Consider the following 13,394-nt stretch of genomic DNA (forward strand, 5'->3'; position numbering starts at 1 on the left):
CTGCTGCTGCGTTCTATTTATGACGTATTGACACAAATTTCAAATGATTTTCAGCGGTCGCTTTGTCGCGTCCAGTGTACTAGACAGACTTTAGCTGTTGCGGCGCACACACGGTGTTACTCACCTATCGAGAAGAAACAAAGCAACCTCGGCATCCGATCGCAGGCCTTCCGCTCCTTGAGTTCTCTCCAGCGCTGGAAAGCTGACCCGATATATTTTTATCTGCCATCTCTATCTTTCTGTTCCTTGGCTCGCTAATGTGAGCACTAAACGCTCTCTCCTCCACATCATGAGTAGACACGCCCCTTACTGCTGATTGGCTACAAGTTTGTTTTGCTATTCGACCCGAATCAGTTTTCTAAAGCGTTTTTGAAAAATCGCTTACCCCACCTTTAATCAAAAGTCACATTGAAATTAGAGTCATTTTTTTTCAATAGGAATCTACATGATCGAGAATTTTGTTAGAAGGTGTGGCCACATTTACAATAGTTTACAATGTTTTGCCACGGTGTAAGTTGGTCACGCAAATGCACTGTGCTTTTGCCCTCGAAATGTCAGTAATGTAATAGTTCAACACAAAATGAAAATTCTGTCACCATTTACTCACCCTCATGTCATTCCAAATCTGTACAATATTTTTTTCCATGGAACACAAAAGGTAAAATTCAGCGTAGTTCACACATTTAATGTTCACTGGTCTTTTCCATCACGTCACCCCGGACTACATATCCCATCATTCATTGCACTGATTGCACACAGCTGTACACTGATTGCACCCAGCTGTTTCATATCACTCCCTCACTATTTAACACTCACTCTGATCCCTTCCCTCTGCCGAGTATTGTTTAGCGCATATCTCCAGATAGCTACACTACAGAGCCCTCATTCGTTGCCTTAGCCTTAGCCTTAGCCTTAGCCTTAGCCTTAGCCTTAGCCTTAGCCTTAGCCTTAGCCTTAGCCTTAGCCTTAGCCGTTTTCTCGGTTCCTGATCTTCGCCTGGTTTCCTGGATTTCTCCCTTTAGTCTTGTCCCTCCTGATTCTGTCTGCCGTTCATCGACCTACGCTAGCCCTAGGACTATTCTTGTGTTTTGCCCACCATATACCTGTTTGCCACTGTTTGACCCTGCCTGTTTTATGACCACGTCTCTGTCTTCTCCAAAATAAAAGCTTGCATATGGATCCGCACGTCTCACGTCTTGTCAGCTCCGTAACAGTAATGTTTCGCATCTTCTGAAGTCACATGTGTGAGACAAAGACTAATTCATTAGTCAGGGGTGATCTCCTCTGCAGCTTTCTCATGACTTCTCATCTGCAGCAGGTCTCATCTCATTAACATTCATGTATACTGAAATATCACACATCAAAATGTGGCACGCCAAATTTTAATATACACATTCATGACTGCACAAAAGGAAAATTGCACTTAACGAACATCTGAGGTTAGATTTTAGGTAAGCTTTCCAGCCTGTTCCTCACATAAAGCTACTGTATGGCTTCAGAAGAGTTGGAATACACTTTATGATATAAAACTTGTATTCAACTGTTATGGTGCTCTTTAAATCATTAAGGTTTTGGAATGACATGAGGGTATGAGAATATATGATGACAGAAATTAAATTTTTTGGCTGAACTTATCCCTCTAAATGCTTTAAATTAGATTTATAGAAATATATGATAGTTTTGTTTTTGTGGCCATTACATAATTGTTATCCATTTGTGTTGTTTCATAATATGTTATTCATAATTGTGTTATTTCATATGTTCCTACATTAACTCTATTACCTGTAAATCTAATTAAAATGTGTCTCATTATGTCAAACAGGCTTATTAGATCATAATTTTAACACAGGATTTAAAAGAAAAATTACAGGAATTAAAAAAAAATAATCACAACACTGTGATTATGACTTTGGCTTGACGTTTAAGAAATACAAGATGGCATAACAAACAGCTATTCTTTCTCAGGAAATTACAGTTAAGGGTAAACATAACCATGCTGTCAAACGTCATGCTATAATGCTGATATTCTGTAATAGGTTTCAGTCTTTCTGCCTTTGCTGTGGTCTTTATGTCTTATGTTGTATAAGAAAGAAAGTTAAAGCTTTATTTCCTAATAGCAATATATCACAAAGGGGGACACATATACAACAAACAAAAAAAGGACCTAAGACTGAGCCTTGTGGTACACCATTCTTATATAATATGAATAATAATAATAATAATAAGTTATCATTGTTTTTGTTTAAGTTTGAGTACTCAGTCACACAAATGCAGTGGTAGTGTCAAGAAAATGAAAGCTGGCTATGTAACCTCTGTTCAGGGTGCGAACTACGGGGGAGCAAGGGGGAGCTCGGCTCCCCTTAATAAGACATGGGCTCCCCTGAAAATGTGATTTATGAAATTTTGGGGGGTCTCAAAAAATATTTACAATGTGTTATTTTGACGTGCAATTTCAGTTTTGATTAATGTGATCATCGTGGATTATTATGTGTAAATTGCAAAAATATTGTTCATTCATGCATGACGGCGATTTAAACCTAATTCACTTCAATAAAGATAACTATACATGTTATTCTTGTCATGAGCATCAAGGTGTGGGGACGCTGCGGTGCAAATTCCACTCATGTTTAGTACATGTTAACTCAAAGATTCGTAGAAAAAATATAAACGTTGGACTCTGTGGTCGATTCTGTGTTAAGGTAAGGCATGTTATTCGCAATTATGTGTTGTGGCTGGGTTGTTATAGGTCTGCGTGACTCTCGATGTCTTAGGCCTAATTGAATGGAGGAATTCTGGTATTCTTCTGTAGCCTGACGACGAGTAACTTTAACCGTTGTTCATGTGAACTCAAAGACAGCCTGATGCTTTGTTTATAGACTATTTGTGGGTGGCTGTTTGTTGTTTCACCTATCAATTTGTGTCGACAAAGTATAATAGGGTAAATCCTGTATAGTGATAAAGCAAGTAGTGCATACACTTGTAGCTGTTATGTATCTTTGTTAGACACTGTAAGCTCTCTTTTGAGGCATGCGCAAGTGCACGAATCCCCCTCCCCAGTTATAAAAAAAACAAGAGGGCTCCCACACTTGTGCACGAACCAAACACCCCACATTCCACCCCCCCCACCCCCCCACCCCCCCGTTATAAAAAAAATCAAGTGGGCTCCCCCAAAGTCCACGGTATAGTTCAAACGCTGCCTCTATCTGTCATTAAGACAGACAGGTTGACAAAGACACTACAATCACAACAGTCTAAGTACTTACATGGAGAACAAGACCTCTCTTTGACTCATCCCCTCATCGACAAACACTCAGAAACCCACTAATAATCTCAGGTGTACAAAAGATCATCATAGTGCTCCAGCCAGTGATATTTTTTTGTAAAAGAAAAGAAAAAGAGTCTATGATTATTTTCTAAGCAAGAGAGTTGCCTGTGTCTCGCTGGCACGTGGGAGTATTAGTTGATGGATTCAGAGACCACTTTCCCGTCACTGCACTCTAAGAAGTCACAATCAGCTCACCGTGATCGGATTTAACAGAGATTAACTCTGTCATGTACCTCAGGACAACTACTCTCTCATTTATCATTTAGAGTCGAGATGTCCAAAACTTTCCTTTCTGAACGTAATCTACAGAGGTATGGAGAGCGATACCACAGACAGGGACCGCAATACCAGGGGACCGATGTCTGTCCTCACTGCGGGTGATGATAAACGAGGCACAAAATGTGCTCTGATTCCCAGCTTCCCAGCTTATCAAATTATGAAACTTCATAATAATAATTTTCTCATCAATCATAATGTAACGCTGAATATTAAATTGTGTTCTGCTTACTAATCTCCTGCCCATCTTATGCTTTTTAAAAGGCTAACACTTGTAAAAACCAAAGCACGAAGCACCTACACCTACACACTGCGGAAGATGGTAATACTTTTTACATGCTTGCATTTCATATTCACATCACAAGATTTTTTAAGTAAATGATAATGGCTCTACCGAGTCTAATATATCAGAGACGTGTGATGAATTTTGCCACTCATACAGACTCCTGAGGGAGGGAAGCGTTTATTTTGAGGTCACGTTGAAGTGGAAAAGGTAAATGGTGTTCTGCCCGTGGGGCTCTGAGCCTCGCACACACCGAATTATGGATAGCATGAGCTGTTAGAGTGACGGATGCTTTGACTGTGCCGTGTTAGACGGATATTTCATACCCCTTATCTATTTTCGGGAAATGTAGAGAGCACAGCTGAATTTTGACTAATGTCGTTTTTAGGAAGAAACATGCATTTGCCACACAAGTACAACAGATGAAACATCAAGCTTACACTTTAATGCTAATGCTTTAAATACTATCATGGTTGTGCACTATTCAATATTAAATTTTAAATCACAATTTAATTTCTTAATTTGACATTAATTTGAATTGAGGTATAGTAAACAAGCTGCAAAATAATCAATGCATGACATGATAATCAATGCATATATAAACTTCTTGTCAAAAGTTTGGAATAATTAGGGTTTTTATGTTTTTGAAAAAAAGTCTCTTATGTTCACAAAAGTTCTGTCATGAAACTCTAGATGGCGCAGGCCGATAGGTTCTAACTCAATCTGATATAATCACATTAATATTCACATGGCACAGCCGATTGGTTTCTTTTAGCATCTAGCAGTTGCAGCATGTTTCAGAAACCCTCCTCCTTCCCCAGCTCCACCTGTGTAGATCTGCTATGGGGTGATTTCATGTATGTTATGTATGGGGATTATTTTATATGTGTTATATGTGCAGCAGCAGTATTTCTTACATGCTCACAGCAGCATATCTGTGGATGTATTGGCAGTAGTACGTTTCGTTACTTGCACAGCAGGAGCAGTGTATAGCAGATCTATTCCGCAGAGACAAGCACATTAACAGTGCCATGTATATTGCCATGCTAAACTCTCAGAGAGCTGTCATGACAGAAATGAAGTTTGATGTTATAGTGGAAGGGCGCTTCAATTTACCACAGCCAATTTAATTTCAGTATAATTTACTTCATTTCAATTTCCAATTCAACATCCTGCAGCCTGCTAAATGTTCAATTCACATCCACACTCATGAACCGAAATGACCACGGTGAAAGAAAGACATTCTTAAATTCTGAAATTTGTGACCCTGGACCACAAAACCTTAAGTCTTAAGTCGCTGGAGTATATTTGTAGCAATAGCCAAAAAAAACATTGTATTGGTCAAAATTATACATTTTTCTTTTATGCCAAAAATCATTAGGATATTAAATAAAGATCATGTTCCATGAAGATATTTTGTAAATTTCCTACCGTAAATATATCAAAACTTAATTTTTCATTAGTAATATGCATTGCTAAGAACTTAATTTGGACAATTTTAAAGGCGATTTTCTCAATATTTTGATTAGTTTTGCACCCTCAGATTCCATTTTTCAAATAGTTGTATCTCGGCCAAATATCGTCCTATCCTAACAAACCATACATCAATAGAAAAATGTACCCTTATGACTGGTTTTGTGGTCCAGGGTCACATTTGTCCAGTGCTGTTTTATACATGTTACAATGCAGCAGGAAACACACTAAAGTGTCTAAATGAGTCTCACATTCCTTAATTCCTTAAATGCTGCTTTGAAGTTTTATCTAGAAAAGGTTTGACCGAACAGACAGCAGTCTTCAGCACTGGGAATGTGAGAGTCACTTGCTGTTTGTAAGACAGCATGGATGGTTTATTAATGCTGCCCAAATGTGTTTTGAGTCGCTGGAGCATCTGTAGTGGAGTTGAATTGCCTGCTATCATCTGATCTGCTCTTCTCCAGATTAACTTTCACCGTCTCTGACAGTTCCTCACCTCCACTTCCACCCCCTCAACAAGGACAGACAGCTTAACAACTTATTTTAATTCAAGTATACTTCAGAGCATTAAATTCCAGAGTATAGCCCTCAACACTTATATTTCATATTTAATCACCACACGCAGTTACTTTCAAAGACTAAAGAAAAATAAAATCCATCAGCAGTTCTGTTTATATTAATATTACACGACACAGCAGCCTTAACAAGTGCACAATCATGCAAAACGTTGTTACATAACCATAATAGTCCCCTCAGATACCATATTCAAATGCAGTACAAAAGATCCGCAACATGAACATCATAAAACAAGCAATTCCAACAAGTTTTCGCTTGTAGGAACTCTGACAGATTCAAAAGTGTAGGAAAGAAGTTTTAATGATAATACTTTGATAATATATTTTAATTATGAGTAATACATATGTGAATACATCAGAAATAATAAAAACAACAAAGAACATACCTCAATTTGATAGACCTTCCTAACAAGTTGCTGAAATATATGTGAGGGTTTGTCAATGTTACAAGCCTAAATCATTCTAATCAGCCTCTCTGAATTATTCATCAGGTTGTAATGTGTAATATGATCTTGTTTTAAATATTCATTAGCCAGATGGAACTAGTCATAAAAGAGCTTTATATGGAAGACATTGAGTTATGCAAACACTAATAGGTAGCGCACACAGGAAGGAGGAGGAAACCGTTTATGAATTGTGTTTGTCATGTGACTCGAACAACTCCCATAACGTTTTGATATGAAGCAATTACATTCACAGAAGATTGTTAATAACTAGCATGAGCTGAATGCCATCAACTATGAGACAGAATAAATAACCATGTCACTGTTAATATAAAGTTCCCTCAGACAGGTCCAGAAATATACAAACAGAAATTAAACCTTCATAGGCACAGAAAACACAAACATAAACGTGTTTAAATGTACAAATAGAAAGAGATGTTAGATTCAGTAAAAATGCAAGCTCTTTGTGTGTTAGCCTGAAGTGGTAATGCTACGACACGACATCTCTGCAGTCATAAACACAGACTGTGTAGCCATGGTTCATATTCTCATGGGAACAGGAGACCAGTGAAGCAGGACCTGAGTGAAAACAACAGCCAAGTACAATAGCTGCCTCCCATTCTCTGCTAGAGCACGTGTCAGTTCAACATCTGTCCAAATACACACAGATCATATTCTGTATTCACAATACACAGCCTAAAAAGTCAATGTATTATATAAAGCCTACACTCTAAAAAATGCCGGGTTAATAAGGGACAAACCCAGCTATTGGGTTGTTTTGACCCAGCGGTTGGATTCAAAACAACCCAACCGCTGGGTCAAAACAGCCCAACCGCTGCGTCAAAACAGCCCAACCGCTGGGTCAAAACAGCCCAACCGCTGCGTCAAAACAGCCCAACCGCTGGGTCAAAACAGCCCAACCGCTGCGTCAAAACAGCCCAACCGCTGGGTCAAAACAGCCCAACCGCTGCGTCAAAACAGCCCAACCGCTGGGTCAAAACAGCCCAACCGCTGCGTCAAAACAGCCCAACCGCTGGGTCAAAACAGCCCAACCGCTGCGTCAAAACAGCCCAACCGCTGGGTCAAAACAGCCCAACCGCTGCGTCAAAACAGCCCAACCGCTGGGTCAAAACAGCCCAACCGCTGCGTCAAAACAGCCCAACCGCTGGGTCAAAACAGCCCAACCGCTGCGTCAAAACAGCCCAACCGCTGGGTCAAAACAGCCCAACCGCTGCGTCAAAACAGCCCAACCGCTGGGTCAAAACAGCCCAACCGCTGCGTCAAAACAGCCCAACCGCTGGGTCAAAACAGCCCAACCGCTGCGTCAAAACAGCCCAACCGCTGGGTCAAAACAGCCCAACCGCTGCGTCAAAACAGCCCAACCGCTGGGTCAAAACAGCCCAACCGCTGCGTCAAAACAGCCCAACCGCTGGGTCAAAACAGCCCAACCGCTGCGTCAAAACAGCCCAACCGCTGGGTCAAAACAGCCCAACCGCTGCGTCAAAACAGCCCAACCGCTGGGTCAAAACAGCCCAACCGCTGCGTCAAAACAGCCCAACCGCTGGGTCAAAACAGCCCAACCGCTGCGTCAAAACAGCCCAACCGCTGGGTCAAAACAGCCCAACCGCTGCGTCAAAACAGCCCAACCGCTGGGTCAAAACAGCCCAACCGCTGCGTCAAAACAGCCCAACCGCTGGGTCAAAACAGCCCAACCGCTGCGTCAAAACAGCCCAACCGCTGGGTCAAAACAGCCCAACCGCTGCGTCAAAACAGCCCAACCGCTGGGTCAAAACAGCCCAACCGCTGCGTCAAAACAGCCCAACCGCTGGGTCAAAACAGCCCAACCGCTGCGTCAAAACAGCCCAACCGCTGGGTCAAAACAGCCCAACCGCTGCGTCAAAACAGCCCAACCGCTGGGTCAAAACAGCCCAACCGCTGCGTCAAAACAGCCCAACCGCTGGGTCAAAACAGCCCAACCGCTGCGTCAAAACAGCCCAACCGCTGGGTCAAAACAGCCCAACCGCTGGGACAAAACAGCCCAACCGCTGAGTCAAAACAACCCAACCGCTGGGTCAAAACAGCCCAACCGCTGGTACAAAACAGCCCAACCGCTGGGTCAAAACAGCCCAACCTCTGGGTCAAAACAGCCCAATAGCTGGGTTTGTCCCTTTTTAACCCAGTGCTGGGTTATATTTAACCCAGCATTTTTTTAGAGTGTACTGTATAATAGTTGATGTGCAAATTTAATGAAAACAAAAGACCTGTAGTAATTTGCTTTCTGTCGTCTGATAGTTTATACTTTTTAAGCAAGTTCAAGGCCTATTTAGTATAATTCACTTGTGTTTTTGTGAATTTTTTTATGATTTTTATAAAGTAAACATAAGAGGTACTTTTTTTATTAGTAGTAATATTTCAAGATAAATGTTTTTTTTTACTTGATTACTCATACATCATTCTTAGAAAAATCTTGTTCAAATGTGAGTATCACATATCTCTCAATAATCATTGTATTGCTCTGCATTGATGATAAAACTAAGCATTTAAATATCATCTTCCCCAGACTTTATTCGAGATATAGAGTGATAACTGATATTTATATAATTTTATGTAAGTAGTCTGTCATACTGTTATACAGACCTCATTGGTTTACATTACAAGCTATCAGAATTTCCTCTTACATTTTGGCCATTTGAATAACAACTGCTGCACCAAATTTCATATTTTTGCTTCTGAATGAAACTGACGTTTCTTTTTTCCTCTTTCAGTATGAGCCCCATATTCTCACTGTATCATACCATACTGTATGTGCAGCGGTGGACGAAGTACACAAATCAAGTACTTGATAATCTAATAAAATATGACTCCAGTAAAAGTATTAAGTACTCCTTTTCACTTTACTTGAGTAAAAGTACAAAAGTATTTCATTTTTAATGTACTTCAGTATTAAAAGTAAAAGTACCAATCAATAAACGTTTATTTTGTATTTGAATTTTTAATATACTTTTCTTTTTTAATAATTTTATTTAATATATATTTTATATAATCCTACTGCTCAAAACACCTGGGTGAGTGGGGCTTGTCATACACTATCAAAACATTTAATATATTAAAATATCAATTTAGGTTACTGATACTTCATGCGTGCAAACAAGTGAAAAAAAATTGCATGTGCCATAAAAAAAAACCTGATGTATAAAATATGAAAAAGCAAATATGCAAATGTTCTGATTTCTGAAAGGTTCAATAAACTATTCCATTACAATAAAATAAAATTAAATTAAAATTACAATTATTTACAAGGTTAACTTCCCGCAATACATTTTAGTTTAGTTTAAAGATATATTCAAAATAGCCAAAAGTTTGTTACTCTTCTAGAATACCATAGGAACCAGCTAGGATTCCCTAGCAACTGCATAACTAGTACACTAAAAACACTCACTAAGAACACCTTAGCAACCACATGACAACGGCCTGACGCTCTCTCTCAGTGTGGGGCCTGTGGCAGAGGAAAGCAGACACCACACACAGAGGCTGATGGGTTTACATTATCACCGCAACACAACAACAACACAACACCGAGAAATGAACAGACAGTGATGGTTTCTAGAGAAGCGTGGCAGAACTGGCCAGGTGAGCGTGTGAGTGAAATGAGAGTTGGCAGCACAGGCAGAGAGAAAGAAGGGTCTTACAACATAATCTCATTTTCCAAGCTCCCCTCTCACACGCAGGCCTGACTTCATTCAGGGCAAAGGTGCACAGTCCTATCCACTCTAATCCTGTTACGGGAATGTGACAGACTGCGCCGTCCACCAGTAAACGCTGGATTTACAAGCATGACCTCAATTTCTGTATGACCTCTGACAGATCGATCCGCACTAACTGAGAGCAAAAGCGCACATGAGCCATCACAACTTTACTGGCTATGAAGTTGGTGTGAACGAGCCCTTAGAATACAACTACAATGCCTACAGTAAACATAGAATTACAACTGGTGTAGCTACACTACTGTTCAAAACTTTAAGGTCGTTTTGTTTTTTTAAAGTAGTTTCTTAGGCTCAGCATTGATATGCATTTATTTGTTCACAAACACAGTAAGAACAGTAATATTGTGAAATATTATTTCAATTGAAAATAACTGTTTTCTACTGTAATATGTTTTAAAATGTAATTTATTCCTGTGATGTAAAGCTGAATTTTCAGCATCATTCCTCCAGTCTTCAGTGTCACATGATCCTTCAGAAATCCTTCTAATATGCTGATTTGCTGCTCGAGAAACATTTCTGATTATTATCAATGTTGGAAACAATTGTTTAATATTTTAGTTTTTTTTTTTTAGGATTGTTTGATAATTATATATTTCACAAGAACATTGTTTATTTGAAATAGAAATGTAAAATGTAATGGAATAAATGTCTAAATTAATACATTTTAATGGTTGAAATTCCTTTGATTTCACTGGCTGAATACTTGCTTGATACTTTGAGTAGCTTTAGCCAATAATAAATCATATATAAATATATATTACTATAAAAAAAACAAAATATAAAAACAATAAATACATAAGTAAATACAATTCTTTCTTTGTGTTTGCAGTATGCGAAACTCTATCACTCAAGACCAGACAAATATCACTAGAAACTTAAGCTGCTAATTGTATAATTACTTTAGCATGGTACTCTTTAATTAGGACTAAATCCAGGATCAAAATTAGTGCAAGAAAGCATCGCTTGATTTTTTTGGATGACGCTAGCTAGACATGATTAGATGCCAAAGCAAAGCAGCGAATTGGATGCAACCACTGACATGCATGTTTCTGAGTCTGCAGTGCAGAGATGCATGTTCTTCAGCGGTGTGTGATGCATATTCAACATCACCACAGTGAAGAAACATCACATCTCTCTCTCTCTCTCTCACCATATCCTGCCATGGAGATGATAAAACTCTGTCCTCTGTATCTCCTCAGAGTTATCCAGCCCTCTGGGCACAGAGTAAAACACACACACACACACACACCTCAGGGTTAGTTAACACCCTGAGAAACTACACACACACACATTTATCATGAGCTTTAATTGGATATACACTCATTAGACCGTGCATTACACTCCTAAAAACACTCATTATCAATACAGCCCTTGACACACAGATCAAATCATATGCATCGTGTCAGTTAAGAGCCATTTCTATTTAAATCAATATGAGATTAAACTAAATTTTGTCAGGCTGAGCCAATATAGGAGAAAGAATGTATTTTAACCAAAGAACATGTCAGTTTGGGAATATGTCGTGATGCTGCTAAAAAAATACAGTGGCCCCCCAAAAAATATTTGGACACCTACAAATGTCTCAGTGTGGTTAAGGGGAACTGACTTTATATATATGACCCTTCATGTCAATAAAGTGTCCAGATACTTTTTTATGCTTGAATATGATTTACATTTCCCAATAAATAATATTTATATATCCTAATAAACTAAATGAAACTCACTTTTCCATTTAAGTTGTCTTGAAATCAATTAAAAAATGATTTCTCTAAAATGCTCGAGAAGATGTTTCTTACCTGCTTTGGACCGCATTGGTTCTTCCATTGGCATTTCCTGTAAGAATATTAAAGAATCATACTAAAAATAACAGAGCTGTTCAATCTGATGGTAAGCGTACACTATACTCAAGCGGTGTAGATGCTGTTCTGTGGATTATCAAATAACCTATCGCAGCGCCCAGGATCACTCAGCACATCACCTGTAATCATGTCCACCGGTGTTTCTTTGTGGCCTTGTACTGCACTAATGGCTATTTTGACATTCTAATTTCTTTTTTCAACCAGTTAAAACAAACATTTAGAGAAGACCTACCTGCCATAGCCGGTTTCTGACATATCCAAAGTGATTTTCAAACCTTCCTAGCTGTCCTGAGGTTAATAATTCACTAGAATTTGATAAGTTCCTGTGTGAGCGCTTCAGAGAGGAAGCAGTGTGCACACACGACCAGTCCTAGCACAAGCACGGGTGCAATTTAACACTTACAAACAGCTGGATGATGGGTTAAATCATACAAAAGGCAATCATTTTAAATGCAATGCAGAATTTTTGAAGACGGACTTTGGGGTCAAAATGCAAAACTTAATGGTCCTTAAAAATAACAAATAACAACCTATTTCAGATGATGATAATACCTACGGTAGTTGCTGGAATGCATGCGGCATTCAAAATATTCACAGCAGATAAAACCTGCATAAACAGAAATTTGTTTGCTAAGCTAATACGCTACGACGTCATGCACAATGTAGGCGGTGTATTGGTCAGTGTGTCATCCAGGCAGCTATTGTGTTGCCAACCCACTTTCCATTCAGCGCACAAACATGTTTACAGGGTTTGGTTTCTGGGCCGCAGCACAACATCATTGAAGATTGAGCCATTAGACAGATGAATGGTGCACTCGTTTAGCAACCGCTGAGTCTAATGCAGCGAATCTAATGCTGTGTCTGTTGTCTGATCAATTATAGCACGGTTGTGAATGTGTTTGGCTTTAACAAACAATAAATCAGAAAACAGATTGATATGTTCTGTGTTAACGTTTGCAGAATTCATATGATCTGCTGTAACTAATTGGTACAGAAAGGGTCATGATGTTCTCTCTCGGCCTAGATAAACTGAGCCTCTAGTGGCCACAAAGAACCCTCATGAGAAAAGACAAGACTCAATATGATGCGGTCAGTTACCAGACATCAGCAAAATGAACTGCTGCTATACTCGCAGATTAGTAATTTTAACAACCAAGCAATATAACAAGAGAAATTCAATGGCAGCGTCTGCAAATGACACACAGCTCACATTTAGACAATGACATTAAAATAAATGCATGATATGTATCCCCACAACTTGAACTCTGAAACTATAATTAATAATGTTTAAATTTGCCTATTTTTTTATATCTACCTAAATGCTCCATTTATTTAAATAAAACACCATGCTGCCAGTGTCTGTGTGTTTAAATAAAATAAATAAATAAACAGTGTC

The 13,394-nt window shown here is 39.1% G+C and overlaps 1 protein-coding gene across 1 annotated transcript in view; it reads right to left on the minus strand.

Moving 5' to 3' along the window:
- The window catches only part of LOC107588256 (myosin-IIIb-like), a 179,350-nt gene extending 167,062 nt beyond the window's left edge, over positions 1–12,288 (minus strand). Inside the window, exons 1-3 of the mRNA XM_016276289.1 lie at positions 12,231–12,288; positions 11,936–11,972; positions 11,290–11,352 (exon numbers count right to left, since the gene is read on the minus strand). Coding sequence (XP_016131775.1) covers positions 11,290–11,352; positions 11,936–11,972; positions 12,231–12,237 — 107 coding nt within the window. The 5' untranslated portion in view covers positions 12,238–12,288. The remainder of the gene's footprint in view (positions 1–11,289; positions 11,353–11,935; positions 11,973–12,230) is intronic.
- Positions 12,289–13,394: the final 1,106 nt, after the last annotated feature.

Source organism: Sinocyclocheilus grahami, unplaced genomic scaffold (assembly GCF_001515645.1).
Source record: "Sinocyclocheilus grahami isolate Dianchi unplaced genomic scaffold, SAMN03320097.WGS_v1.1 scaffold100.1, whole genome shotgun sequence".
NCBI classification, from domain to species: Eukaryota; Metazoa; Chordata; class Actinopteri; order Cypriniformes; family Cyprinidae; genus Sinocyclocheilus; species Sinocyclocheilus grahami.